General features: G+C 36.9%; 1 protein-coding gene across 11 annotated transcripts; it reads left to right on the top strand.

Annotated features, from left to right (window-relative positions):
• Positions 1 to 1,336: 1,336 nt before the first annotated feature.
• LOC105057008 (nudix hydrolase 9) lies at positions 1,337 to 12,735 on the top strand. 11 transcript variants are annotated; one of them, XM_073248518.1, is made up of 11 exons: positions 1,415 to 1,561; positions 1,711 to 1,816; positions 2,280 to 2,322; positions 2,798 to 2,858; positions 3,831 to 3,913; positions 5,877 to 5,935; positions 9,010 to 9,158; positions 10,607 to 10,750; positions 11,555 to 11,713; positions 11,791 to 11,896; positions 12,233 to 12,735. In XM_073248518.1, exons 3-11 carry the CDS (start codon positions 2,318 to 2,320, stop codon positions 12,241 to 12,243), a joined length of 777 nt encoding a protein of 258 aa, XP_073104619.1. In that variant the 5' UTR covers positions 1,415 to 1,561; positions 1,711 to 1,816; positions 2,280 to 2,317; the 3' UTR covers positions 12,244 to 12,735. The 11 variants fall into 11 exon arrangements, with proteins under 11 accessions (XP_019710191.2, XP_010937731.2, XP_010937733.2 ...); XM_073248517.1 differs by having other exon boundaries at positions 2,248 to 2,322; XM_010939429.4 differs by lacking the exon at positions 1,711 to 1,816 and having other exon boundaries at positions 1,338 to 1,561; positions 2,248 to 2,322; positions 3,831 to 3,897.
• Positions 12,736 to 15,003: the final 2,268 nt, after the last annotated feature.

The raw sequence follows: 15,003 nt of genomic DNA, 5'->3' as shown, positions 1-15,003 counted from the left end.
GAGGATGTCGGTTGCTCCCTGGATTGTCATGAGAGCCTTATAGCTCTCGAGGTGATCGATTGGGTCGGTGGAACCGTCATAGGGCTCCACATGCAGCATCTTGAACCGAGTCGGGATCGATTCGTTCAAAATAAGTCGGGAGAGAGGCTGGGCGATATGAAAATCGAAGTCGTTTGACGATTTCTGACCGTCTGTCTAGAGTTGGGTGAGTCGGCAGTCGATTTTCTCGAACTTACGTTCATAGTCTTCAATCCGCCAGTGGTGGGAGACTCTGGGGGTTGATCCTCCCGATGAATTAAAGACAGACGGTGTTCATGGTCGCTTCCCCTTCCTTGCTCGATCTAATTGGGAAGGAGAGGGGTGCCGTGAATGGTGGGTGGCGCGTTGAGATTGCCACGAGTGCCGCTGCTCATCCCGTTGAGAGAGCCGAGATTGCCGCTCTGGTGGAGAAGACGAAGATCGTCGCAGATAACAGCAGCTATGCTTGGAAGATGCTGAATGCGCCACCGGTTGCTCCACCGACGGTTGTGGTGGCTGGGTTTGCTGTTGTTGGAGGCTATTGACTGCCTTCGTAAGGACGTTCATTTGTTACACGATTGCAGCAATCTGAGCGTCTGTGGTAATCACGGGGCGTGGAGAACTGAGTTCTGCTATCGGGGCCAAGGGAGGGGCCTCTTCCTGGTGAGAAGAGTGTCTCGTCGAGCCGGTCGCCGTTGATCATTGAACTCTGGTTATCGTCATTGCGAGTTTCCTTCTTGCTGCTATTTTTTCCCTATCTGATGCGCCAATCTGTTGCTGCCAATTTCCTCGTCGCTTGTTCGTCGAAAACGAGCACCTGCAAAATAAAGTCCGCACTGATCGAAGTTGTCTCCGGTGGAGACTCTCCGATGTTTAAGTCAGAGAAGGAGACTGGGCAACAGTAGAATAAGAACGGAGACAGAACTCAGCGTATCAAAATTAGCTTACCAAAATTTGTTGGTTTATCCCTTTTTAATAGAGTAGATCGTCGTAACTGTCGGATATGGTCCCGCATTTTGCGGCGTAGAATCACATGACAGTAATCTAGTAGTGGATTATTAATTCTCATAAATTATACCGTGATATCAGTGGAGTAATCATCTGTAATAGTTATGATATATTTGAATGAGTTGATCGATTGTGCATCGAAAATTAATTATCAATTAATAACTTTAAAATATCAATGATCAAAATAATTTATTATTTATAAAATTTGAATACCAGTCGCCTATCGTTCTTGATTCGATAAAGAATACTCGATTGATCGGTCGAAAATAGCATTGACCCGCTCGGTCGACTATACGGTTTCAGAAATATCTGTTCGTTTGGTGGGTTGGTGTGTACCGAGAGGTCGGTAGGTCTACTCCACACGTCCTTTGGCCCTCTCTCCCAGTTTCTTCTTCCTCGAAGTCGCCTCCGCCTCCGATCGTGCAGGAAGATGACATCCACGCTCGCGGGAACGGGGGAAAGCGGCGGTCCCGTTGATCCCGGGAATGCCTTCAAGCTACTACTGTCCTGCCCCTCTGGTCTCCCCCCATCTCGGGTAATTTCTCTCCACGCTCCTCCTTCCTTCCCATTTCTTTTTCCGTTGCATCAATCTCGGATTTATCTACTCTAGGGTTTTCTTGGATTTCAGTTACAAAACAATCCGGAATTTCTTGTTTCGTGAACCGTAGCCTGATCTTGATGCAGTTCTCGTACTGCCTTCTTCTTGAAATTTAAGCACGAATGAGAGTTCTGTTGCCAAATTCTTGAGTTTTTGGGATGATGTTGTCTTTGCTACGTTCTTGGAGTTAGGGTAGGTTTCTAAACGAAATGCCTTTGCGAACTCTTCTTGTTTACTTTCTTTTCGTGACATAGTATCATATGCTTGATTTGATTCTTGGTTCTTTCTAATATATATGATGCAGCAGCCGATATTCTTTTTTCCTATAACTCTGTTTGATCTTGATGCCTTCGTGTGGGTTCCAAACTTGGGAAGCAAGGATTTTTCTAATGTTTAGTTTTGATTACCAGTAATTTTCCTGGATATTTATTGAGATGTATACTTGATTTATCTCTTAGTTTGTGATACTTGGGTTTTCAACGCAAGGAATTATGTCATGCCTCGTGTCTAAAAAGTAATTAATGATTTTTTTTTAGATAGTTGTATTTGCTTTGCGGTTATAATTTATTTAAGAAATTCCAAGTTTTATTGAATATTAAAGTTCTGTACCATGTTTAATGAAGGTTTCTGTCGACTTTCATCCATCTTATGACAGAATTCCTCATCCAGATGCCAATTTAGAAGACTCTATAAATGAGGTACGAAATCTTTTTAAAAAAAAAAAAAATTTCCAGTCCCATTTCCTCCTTCAACCTATGCTAGAGCTGCAGTCAAGCTATGTAACTAAGATATATTTCCTACAGAGTTTTCTTCAAAGAATGCTCTAAATAGTAATCATGTAATGTTTTCTATTAGCTAATAAATGCTATTCTTGATAATAGGAATAATTGGCTTCTAATGACGGCCTTCTACTCTGCAGCACTGTTTTCTTTCTTGAAACTATTTTTCAAATCAGTTTAATGGTTGGGACAATTAATGTATGCACACATGTATATGGTTAACTTCTTTACCCATTTAACTTTGTTATCCTTATACTGGGAATCATCTCAAATTGAAGATTAGTCAATTGTTTTGATGCAATCTTCCATTCGCTGGATTGCTTCAGCAATTGAACTGGCATTTAAATCTGATATATGTGTCTCGTCTTATGATATTTTCTTTCATATGTTGTAGATTTGGAATCGACGACTGGAAGAGAATCCATCACTGTATAATGGAAAAAAGTTCAGGGTTGGTAGTTTTCTAAAAGCTTGCCTGTCTTTGATGTATATTGATTTTAATCTATCTGTAGTTCTTGCTTTGCAATCATGCCTGTTTTTGGTATACCTTGCTGGCAGTCTGTCTCTGCTGCTGCCTGTTGAATTTAAATGTCTTGAGTTGATGATATTTGTTTGAAGTGCCTAAATTGCAACTGAAGAACATTTGCTCAATTTTAGTGGCAACTATTTTTATACTCTTGTGTCTTAACTTTAATCTAGAATTCCAAGTTTATGCTTCTAGAGATGTTGGAGATTTTCAGAGATAATAACTTAAGGTGGTTTCATTTATCATAATTGGTTTACTTTTCAGTGCTTTTAACTGAATTTTATAACTGATGATTGTCTGCCTATACTAGTTTTTTTCTGGTTGACTTGATTGCACATGCATTTTACACTGTGTTTCGAGGTTGACTCTCTGTCATGGTTTCTTGCTTGGTAATTTTTCCTGACATGTGTATGGGTACTTCTTTTATGACAGAAGATTGTCTGTCTTTTTGATATATCTTGATTGTAGTTTGTTATGCTGCTGCCTTGTGAAATTAAATGTCTTTAGTTGGTGATACTTGTTTTAAGTGCCTAAATTGCAACTAAAGACTATTTGCTTAATTTCAATGGCAACTATTTTTATACTCTTGTGTCTTAACTTTAATCTAGAAATTCCAAGTTTATGCTTTTGTAGACGTTGGAGATTTTCTGGGATACTGAGTTAAGTTGGTTCTATTTATCATAAATTGGATTGCCTTTCTGTGCTTTCAATTTTATGCAGAGGATTATCTGTCTAGAGTAGTTTTTTTTCCTTTTAATATTTTTTTTCCATTTTAGTTGACTTAATTGCACGTGCATTTTACACTGTTTCAATATTGATGCTTTGTCATGCCTTCTTGCTCGGTAGTTTTTTCCTGACATGAGATTGGGTACTTCATTTAACTGGTATTATTGCATTTCAGTATGCTGGATATGCTCTGCGTCATGTGGATGGCTTGGACCAAGAGTCATCTGTATGCCTTCACTTAGGTCTGACAGATTACAGGTTTTTTCTTTCTTCTTCATATTCTTGATTGCATTTCTTTTGTTGGTTATATTTTCCAGATGATGTCCAATGGATATATTAAGACTCTTGCTTCTACAAAATTATCGTAATGTTCATGAGAATTAAATGCTGACATATTTATAATGTTATTGTGCATGTAATCCTCTTAAAGCATAATTTTTACACCATCCTTTTTAGTTTGTCTTGTGGAAGTGTCTAAATTCTATAAATAAGCAGTGCATATTACACATGGTAATAATTTACTTTCTAAGAGGATGGGAGAAACAATGGTGATCCTGAAAACATTTGTTTTTTTTTTTTTTAAAGATACCTTTTATCAAGGTCCACATATCGGAAATCATTGTACACCTAATATTCGATGTATGTACTATTGATAAGTGCATTTTGCATTGGTAAATGAAGCAATAGTCAGTACACAATATTGCGGTAGCATATGATCTTTTGTAGGATACCATCTTACTGGTTACTAATGAGGTCTTTATACTGGTCTTCTTTACATGAGGAGATGTAGTCACCTCTTTGAGCTTGTTTAGAAGCACATATTCTAATCGGCACACTAAACCCCTCCAACAGCCTTATTTCACCATATCTATTTTTGAAATATGAATTAACCATGCAATACACCCATGCAACCAGCTCTAAATTCCCATCAGTCAAATCTTAGTTGACAGATATAAAATTCTTCTTATTCTATGCCAGAAGACCCATGCACAATGTGTTCTCAATATTACTGGCCATACTTTCTTGTTTTGGAAGCAAAATTATAAGTCCATGCAATTGAATTTTTAAACCTTAGAACTATTTCTTTTTCAGCAAGCAAGTTGCCACATGTTTGTTGCTAGACATTTGGCATTGAATAGTTGCATCTATATGAATAACTAGACCTAATATCTTAGCTACACAGTACATTATTTACCTATTTTGTTCATTTTTAAGTGGAATGGTTGGACATTATTTGATTAATCCTGAATATTTTGAGAATTTTTTCCCTTTTGTTCTAATGGTGAAATGGAATTCAAATAGTTGATTTGAATACCTTATGTCATTGCTTCTAAAGCTCAGAATCATAAGGTTGATTCTTGTGAATTTTAACAATTACAGAGAATGATATTAATCAGCCATATGAAATATAAGAACTATGAAGAGAACCTGGAGACATTCTTTTTCCTCCAAATTACAAGATCATAATTGGGATTTAGTTAGATGTAGAAGATTTATCTAAACTTGGATAAACTCCTACATTGGTATTTCATTTGTTAAAAATTTTAACCAATGTTATGAATGAACTTACTTCATGGGCTCGAGAGGTTTAAGCTGCTGTGATCTGCTCTTGCCCACACTTTCACAGTCTGAAAAGCTTTTTTTTCTTTTTTTGTTTTTGGGGGTTTTTTTTTGGGGGGGAGGGGGGATATTTGCTATGCTTATGTCTTTTTTCCACTTCTTTTTTCTTGATGCTTATGTCAAGGTTGGAGTTGATCAGTTGGATAAGTGAGGGCTTTGGTTAAAGCTGGTTCTTGTTTTATTTTTCATCAGTCAACTTGTGGGGTTAAATTGAGATCCATGCAATGCTACCCTGACCCTTTGGTTTAACCTCAAGGACCTGCACCTGACACTTGGACATAGAGTATTAGTATGACATCGGAAAAGAAACTCTTAGAAATTGGAAGGTTTTGACCGTTAGATACCAACACCTGACACACCTGTCCATGTTCATGTACAAGATTCATGTTTTTTTAGTTAGGGGATTCATATTATCATCTTAACATATTCTAATGTTTAATATGATTCATTCTGAGATTGGTCACCAAGGTGTTAGTTTTACTAAATGGTTTGCTGTTTTTCTCATTTTCGTGGTGTAACTGGTGTTTGTTAGAGCTGTTAATTTTTAGACTTTAATTCTGATTGAAGCCAATTATTTTTTTTAAACTTGTATATTTTTCAGGACATTTGTGGGTACAAATTTGAATCCTTTATGGGAGAAGTTTCTCATTCCTTCAGAAGGTAAAGCATGCAGATAATATTGGGGTGCTGCATAATGTTGATGCTTTTATGTAACTATGAAAATCATATAATCTGAAAATTAAGAGCAGGTTCTTATTAGAGTTAATTGACTCAAAACCTGAAGTTCCATGTTTCTGTTATTGTAATTACTCTTTACATTGTAGAATCAAGTTCTGTGTGCATATAATATTGCCTAGAACACAACCCTTGTGTACACCCGTGTCTTATAAATTATCAATCTTGTATAAACATGAAGTATGGGGTGAGTAATAATCATGGAACAAATGTGTCTGATGAACTGCAAATGTTGGCATCTTGATGCATCACTAGGTCAGATCAACAAGTGCCAGTTCAGCTCTGAAACTATTACCTTGTATTGCACCATCGTATGGTTACTGATGGGAGTAAGAAGTCTCTTGAGAAAGTTGGTGAATTTATCACTATTTAACTAGGGAAATATCTACTTTTAAGTAAAGTAATCACTGTCCATGTTGACAAATCCACACTATTCGTTATTCTGAATTTGAGATTGTGAGAACCCTCTTGGGCTTCTCCTAGTTTGTCCCACCTTAGCATGTCCTTTAGCATCTGAAGCTGGCTAGTGGATTTTAGGGCAGACTGTCTTGCTTCTTTTAAAGTGCTCATGTTAATATTGCATGACCTGCAACAGAATAAAGTTTGTATGTGCAACTTGATACATGTCTGGTTTGGGTTTCCTTGAGCAACACAGATAAAAATCATAGATCAAGGTCTTCTGGAGGTCAATTTTTTGATGCTTGTCATTGTAAAACCTGAGGATGAAATTTACACCAACTAGGTGACAATGATGCATCCCAGAGCATGTGGTCAGATTGAGAAGGCTTGGAATGAAACCAGAGGAAAATTGCGGCAGGTTGCATCATTTTTTTTGGTTGCCAAACGGGAAAAGCAAATTACATTATCAATACCTGAGCATCCAATCAGGGAATTTGTGCAGTTCAGGAATTTCTGCTCAACTTGAGGACATCTCTTTTTTGTTTTATTCTCTCAGTCAGTCTGAAGACGTGAAAAATAGCTGGTTGTACTTAACATTTGGTTTGCGTGGACTCAAAAATTAGGTGGTTCTACCTAAGATTTGGTTTGTGTGGGCTCGTTGGATGGCTGTCTCTGAAGCACCTAATTGAGATTTTAGGAGAGCAGTCAACAGACAGGCACCAAAAGCTTTAAGTGGAGAGTAATGACCACTTGAGCAAGAAAGGAAATCCAAATTAAGATGTTAAAGAAGAAGATTTCGAATGTTGTGAAGTCATAGTAGAGCTATGGAAGAAAGGTGTGATTTGTTTTCTTGGTATCATTAAATTATCAATGGTTTGGTTCATCAGAAAGAAGATCCATTTAACTTAGAAGAGATTGAGATAACAAAGGAAGAGCATCTAGGGGAAGCCACTTCTTTGAAAGTAATCTGTAAATAGTAGGATGGAGTTCCCTTTCAGCCTGGGGCCATAATGCAGCTCATATCACCCTATCATGTTGGAGTAACATCAAATCACATTGGTTTGCATCTGAGTGTGCCATTTTGTCAGATACATATTGAACAAGTTCTAATTATATCAAAGAAGAATGCCAATTTTTGTGTTTGCCCATATACTTGTGGAGGTCATCTATTTGTTTGGCCTTCAGGTTAGTGAAGCTTGTGATGTGTGTGAAATTCGGCAATAACTCGAAAATTTGTCTTTTTCCCTTTTTTGGTAGTTCTTTTACATGGTTTAAAGATTATGTACCTTATTGAGAGGTGTTCATTATTAACTAGGTCTGGAAAGCTGAGTTGAAAAGGTAAAGAAGTCATGGAGTTTACAAATGCTTCAAGGTTAGTAAAAGGCCAGAGTTTCTTTTAGGTTAGATTTCTGAAATATCAGGATTAATTCTTGCTAAGGGGCAGTCAGACTGTTAGTATTTGTGAACTAACTGATTCACCTATTTATGCTGAATTTTTATATAGTGCTTGTATTTGATTTTTGTTGATGTAGTCAGGTTTGTCATTACACATTGTTGGCCCCTTTCTTTCTGATCATACCAACTAGAAGGAGGCCGAAAATGCATATACCTTTTGCTTTTAAAATTCCCTTTCTTACCCCCAACACTTCATATATAATTTTAAATTGTCAGGGGTAAAAGGAAATTGGAGATAAGAGAAGAGGAAGTGGGTGATATTCTCTAGTATACAAGGTCAAAATCTGAAGCATTTTTAAGGTTCTAAAATGAAAATTGAACTTTTGTGGCCACCTGTATAGCCATCTCCTTTGGTACTTTAGTTTGTTCCATGGCATCTCTTCCTTCACAAAATAGTTGCTTGGGTAAGTTGGAAAACCCACTAACAGTGGCTGCTGATTTCCTAATCCAAAATTGTGTGTCCCACATGCTATGTTAACGAGCTTGAATTACTTCTATGTATGGTTACTTGGACAGTTTTAATATAGAGAGCCTTGTTTTGGGCGTTTTATAGAGTATGCCATGGAAATTTGAAGTGTGAATCACTTGCTTTATGTGGCATTTTGTTTTAGTCTCCTCTTAGCAACTAAGGTGCCAGGTGATACTGTGGATCATTATTCTTCTTCGCCCATGATTTTCTTGAGTAATTAGGTAAATTGCTGAAATCAATAATGGCAGTGGTACTCCATCAACAAATTAAACTTTGATTTGGCAAACTGCTGAATTGAATTTCAAATTGAAATGAGACACATAAGAGCCACAGATCTTACTACTTTTCATATTTGTTTTTTCATTTTAGCTTTTAGAGAGCTTGAAATAATATCAGAGCTACCACTAGTTAGGAACTAATTTGGCAAATGAGGATTGGCAAAACCAACCCCAAATCATTATGATGCTTGATGGGTCATAGTTTTGGTTCTACATTTGTTTTCAAAATGAAAGTAGATACTTACCCATATCACATTCTCTTATGAATAGATCATTTATATGCAGCCTGCTGCATTCATTGGTCAAGATACAGGCAATCTTTTTTCATTCTTAATTTTTTTTTTTTTGCCAATTACTAATTCAAAGCTTTTATTTATTTATTTGTTATTTTTTTGTAGATGACTCTGTACGTTGCCAACACACATCAAGTCCCCTAGGTAATGGAGCTATTGTGGAAACATCTGACAATAGGATTCTTGTATTACAAAGAAGTTATAATGTGGGGGAGTTTCCGGGATACTTCGTGTTTCCTGGAGGTCATTCAGAGGTAATGCATTGACATGTCCAATCATTCAAGACAATACTAATATGGTACCCTTAAGATGGGCCACTCTTAAGTCTTCATGCTGAGCCTTTTGTGCAACTCTAGAATCATATTGGAGAAGCCCTTCCATGTATATATCCATACCATAGAGTCATTTATGAACTTTAGGTAGGTTTAATTGCACAATCTTGTCTTATATTACCTCCTAGCTTGTGCTCCTTAATGAGATTTTCATGATTTCATCATAGGTAGACAAATGTTAGTCTAAGTTCAGTCCATTGTTTATTGCATAGTGGTTTTTTAATGCCTACTTTCATTCTCTTCGAGATATACTGTGTTATATATATATATATATATATTTGTATTTTTGGGCTATGATGTACCTCAACGACTTGGTCAACCACTAGATAACTTGCAGTGAACAGTGAGTCTCCTCATCATCCCTATGTTATTTTTAACTGTATTTTGGAAGCCATCTGATACAGGAAATGTGGACTTCCATTATGTGATTGAATAGTGGATGGACATGAAACTGAGATCCACCAGTTGGAAATTGATATGCAAACATGTATAATATTTTAAATGCTTTCACTGATAATTATTGTTTTCTAAACCAAATCACTTCTTCTTTTATATGCATGAGAGGAGAATAACAGGAAACTGTGCTTTTCTGCAGACAACCACATTAGTCACTGACATTTTCTAGAGACTTCTCTTTGTACCCACTCAGCAACTTTCATTAACTTCCAACTGTAGCCATTGGTTTTCTATGGAAATATAATTCAGTCCTGCTTCAACATTTTTTAGTCTACTACCTTTGGCAGCTGAGCTGGATTCAACTCGAGGAAACATAAAAGAAACAAATAAGAATGCAGGAGAAGCTGGCCTCAGAGAGAAACTTTTTGGCTTCATTAAAGCCCATGCTTTATGAAAATAAAGATTCTTATTTTATTTATGGGTAATGGCTGAAACCCTGAAAAAGCCTCATATCTTCTCTGTGTGGTGGGGCTGTGTAGATAAGGGTCTATTTGAACCCCATTAAGGACACCACCTGAGTAGCATAGGTGCTCCATTGGAATGAATTTTTGTGTCCTATTCATGTGAGATCAATAGGCAGTACTGAATTCTATGCCAAATTATGCTTTTTTTCATTCAAGTCTCTAGTCATTTGAATATCCTTATTGGCAGATGGTTTTAGTCACCTAGTTATATTCTCCAGAATGAGTAGAGAAGGAAAACATGTTCTTCCATCCGCAGAAATACCGAATTTCTTTCATATCAATAGGTTGATGATATCAAGGTTCTTTTGCAATAAATAAGAAATGTGATCCATCTAACTTTAGAATATGTGACAGAAATGAACAGCTGTTGCATAGTTTGTGAAACCTAAGTAGTATATAGTTTCTATTTTGAACCAGTGCAAGTAAGGTCTGTTTTATTTTCTCTTGCAGCCTGAGGAACTTGGCATTTCAGACCATCAAAATGACAAAGGTTTGACACAAGCTGCAGATCTAAATCGAAAGGTTTCTCAAGAGATGTTTGATGGCATCATCCGCGAAGTGGTTGAAGAAATTGGGGTTCCCGCAGAATCTCTGGTCAAGTGGCTACCCTAATTTTCTTTGTTTTGTCTTTTTCATGGTGTACTTGGTTGCTCAACTTTGTTATACTTGTATTGTTACAAGTCATAACGTAGGCTTATTGCTCTGTTATGCTCTAATATATAGCAGCAGAATATGCTGCATTTTTGGTTTTCAGTTTTCTAGTTACTAGTCTCATTTACAGATCTTTCTTACCAGTGGGGGATTATAAGGTCTCGTCTTGTCGTTGTAACTTGTATGATGGTGATTGATTGAGGCTAAGTTGAGACTAGTTTTATCGAGCTTTTAACGTTGAATTATATGTGTATCAATTATGGATGATACGTACTTGTGCATAGCATAGTTTACTTTCCAAGTACAAATCTCAGCATCTGTAAGTATCATTTGTTCACGCATACATACATTGCATTTGTATACACAGATGTGAGCCTGTCAGTTCATTACTGATCTTATACATTCATTTTGTGGTTATCTGTTGCATTGCGTGATATTTGAGCCTGTTAGTTGCTATTTCGAGGTGGTTTTTGCTGGGATAGGCTTTTTCAGATGTGATATGTTGAGGTTATATTTAGATTAGCTGCTATAGGCCTCATGGATTGTGATGAATCTAAGCAATTTTATTATTAGGGACAATTGTCCTAGATACTATCAGAGTCTGTACTTTGTCTCTCTCTTCAAATGTCAACTTATTCTGGAAACTATACTCCAAGTAAGAAAGGATGCTTCACGTCTGATTCTTCAAATTGCATCGCACATGTTATAGTCCATGCACGTTACTGACAGGTGTTTAATTGCATGCAGACAGATCCAGTCTTTATCGGAATATCTCGCAGGGAAATGAATGTCAGACCAACGGCTTTTTTCTTTCTGAAATGCAATATGGAGTCAAAGGAAATTTACCAGGTGTATTCTAGAGCTCAGGATGGTTTTGAGTCCACTCAGCTTTACACCGTTTCAAGGGTTAGTTTCAGTATTATGTTTTGTTGATTTTTTGTTAATTTTGTATATTAATTTCTAGTAAACTGTTGCAAAACTAGGATGAATTAAGGAAAATGGCTCTTAGAATGCCTGGCTGCCATCATGGTGGATATACCCTGTATGAATTGATGATACAAACTGTTGAAGATGCCAGACAATCGTCCAGTGAGTACCATGATTGCTTAATTCAGTGTGCTGTTACCATCATTCACGTCTTCTCTAGTATTATTTGGTTCTCCATTTAGTTCTGAATCAATTTTTATATGCTTTCTGCTGTATCTAGGATGTGCTGCCTTGAACTTAGGTCGTTTTTTTGTACAAAAAAAAAACTCTTCATTAAATAAATAGATATTTTATTTTTTGCATTGAAATCATGCTTTCCAAACCTTCTTTGCTACTTACATTTAGTAGAATATGCTGCCATATCCAATGGTTGATCTTTATTTAATGAGAGCACTGCTAATTTTTTGATCTGGTTCTGGAATATGATGTACTCTGCAGGATGGCTGTGATCAGATCAGCTGCATGGCTTGTAAATGCTTCTGCTGCAATTTTGTGTCATGGTGGGAGAGATGAACATAGCTTGTTGCCATGTCAACTCTGATTGGTACATGCTGAAATAAATGCAGATTGGCTTCTAATTATAATAACAATTAATGTTTATTTTCAATAAGGGAAGCTGTGATTGATGATCTCTTTCATGGTTTCATTATTCCCAGTAAATGGAGTTTTGAAGGTCAAAGGGTTATCTATTGTTGATGCTTTATCCATGGCCTGTTGAAGAAAACCAATATGAATTTGTCTTCCTTCTGGGAAGAGCTGTTTTATTTCATTTCATAAAATTACCCCATACTTGTTTTGCCCCTAATATCAAATATTCATATAAGAATATTTTGTAAAAGCAACTCAAGTCCGAGAAAACTCTGAAATTGATATGATGTTGTCATTTACAAATTATCAATTTTATGATGGTAGTCAAAAAATGCACGATGCGTCTTCGTTTATCTAATTTGCGTTTCAATATTTTCTTCATTATATGACATGTTTTATCATAGTATTATAACGGTAGGAGCAATTGTTTTATTAGAGTTTTGGATTGAAACAATGGATGTATTTGTATCCAAAAGACTGCAGACTCAGCATCTAAAAGTGAAGGGGTTCTTCTACATCCCCTCTTATTCATTTGTGTCCTAAGATGAAGATTTTATTTCAAAGTTTCTTTAATGTAAGCCTATATCTATATTACATCTTTGTGCACTCTTTGATTTTCCGTCCGGTTTCCTTTTTGGTTGACAATCCTATCTTCTGGGCAGGATGTCACTCCAACAAGCAAGCAGAAAACAAAAACAAAATCTGATCTTTTGGAAGCTTTCACTGTTAAAATTGTAGCACGTTAGGTTATCAATTTCAAAATCTTAGCTCTAATGCTATGTAAAATAGTATGTTATATGTTTGTATAGCCTAATATCTAGAATAAATATCAGATATAAAAATATTTGGAGAGAATTCTGAGAAAAAAATGATTATGAAAATAAATTGATAGAAAAAAATTTATTTTAAAAAAAAAGTCAAGATTGGGTGAGATGTTGAACTTCTATTTGAACTAAAATATAACAATCCAATGTAAACTCATGAAATAATTAAATAGGCTTCTAAAGTCATTAAAATTAATGATCAATTAAAAATATAATTTTCATGACTTAGCAATAAATTGCAACATAATTATTCTGGAAAATTCTTTATTCGAGTGCAGCCGTGTGGAGTCAACATTGATGTCAAGAGTTATAGTGGTTTGCTTCTGCGTGACATGAGATCGGAGCACCAAACGTAGAAATAAAATTTTATTAAAAAAGGAAAATCCAATTGGTAACGGTGAACCGTGCTACAAGGTTGGTAAGTCAGCATCTCTAGACTATCCGGATAGTTACGGTTTAGGAGATTCACACGCAGATTGCTTGATTCTTAATCCATCGAGATGAAAATGTTAAAACACTGTGAGATGATGGTTACGGTTTAGGAGATTCGCACACAGATTGCTTGATTCTTAATCTATCAAGATGAAAATGTTAAAACACTGAGAGATTTCAACTTTGAATCAATTTTTGGTATGAGCTTTCTTTTGTAACGTTGCTTGATTCTTAATCTATCAAGATGAAAATGTTAGAACACTGAGATTTCAACTTTGAAAGAATTTTTGGTATAAGCTTTCGGTGTGGATAAATTCCTTGACTTTTTCCCTTCGGGTTTTAATGTCAACTTTGGCATGAACAGTGCTGCAAAGGCCCATATGCATGTCTACACCCCCCCCCCCCCCCCCCCAAAAAAAAAGGCCCATATGCATCAGACTCAGTAATGTAGGCGCTGATTAGTTTATGCAAAACATTATTTTAGTCATCGACATCCCCATTGATAAGATCCTTGGATGTTGTTGAAGGCTGGAGACCCACCACATGGAACGGAATCAGCTAAGTTCCAGTATTTTATTATTCAGTCATAAACATAAACTTCGATAAGTTGCTAACCTGTTCCAATATTTTATTCAGTCATAAAAATGAACTACGGTAAGTTGCTAACATGAAAATGAAGTATATTCGATCCATCAGCCCATTGGGCACCACGAGTGCCATCTGATCTTGATCGCACGGTCCAACAAATCACCGTGGTTTGGTGGAAGCATTAATCTAATGTCGGGACAAGTTTGGAGTGCTTCCCTCCTGCGGCCTGGATTGGAAGCCAAATGGATCACGACGTTGGATTAATTAATAAACGGTCACTGTTGAAGTCGGTCAAAAAGTGTTAGTTGCGGCACGTGCAGAATTCCAGCGGCCCTCTGACATGCACCCGGCCCGGTCGTTCCTCGGTCGGTTCGTGGCGAACCCCGACACGTGTGCTGGGTCTCCGAAACCCAAGTTCGGAGACCGGTAGCATAAACTTACCCGCGGAGCAGCGCAATCTCTCCCCTTCCTTCCTCACCCGATCCGTCCGATCAGCTTGGCGCGCCTCTTCGGGTGGTAATAGCTAACCAAGGAAGCGATAAAAACGCCCTTTCTTTTATTGGTTACGGCCGTAAAAACTGAACCCCTACACGGGCCCCACTCCGGCCGTACTCTGGCGGGTCCCATCCGGCCTTCCCTCGTCAACGGTCAATGTCCTTCTTGGGTCGTTGTCGCCCGCGTCAAATCCAATAAATTTTCTGATTCAGACAATACAATTTCTAACTACTAATTCGTTATTCAATTGTCTAAATTAGTAAATACTCCCGAAGATTTTCT

Source organism: Elaeis guineensis, chromosome 14 (assembly GCF_000442705.2).
Source record: "Elaeis guineensis isolate ETL-2024a chromosome 14, EG11, whole genome shotgun sequence".
NCBI classification, from domain to species: Eukaryota; Viridiplantae; Streptophyta; class Magnoliopsida; order Arecales; family Arecaceae; genus Elaeis; species Elaeis guineensis.
This window is presented reverse-complemented; position numbering and strand designations above follow the sequence as displayed.

Coding starts and splice junctions, on each gene's coding strand:
- LOC105057008 (XM_010939428.4), top strand. CDS start 1,457: ATGACATCCACGCTCGCGGGAACGGGGGAAAGCGGCGGTCCCGTTGAT. Junction 5,936..9,009: donor GTTTCTCATTCCTTCAGAAG/GTAAAGCATGCA, acceptor ATTTTTTTGTAG/ATGACTCTGTACGTTGCCAA. Junction 11,714..11,790: donor AGCTTTACACCGTTTCAAGG/GTTAGTTTCAGT, acceptor TTGCAAAACTAG/GATGAATTAAGGAAAATGGC.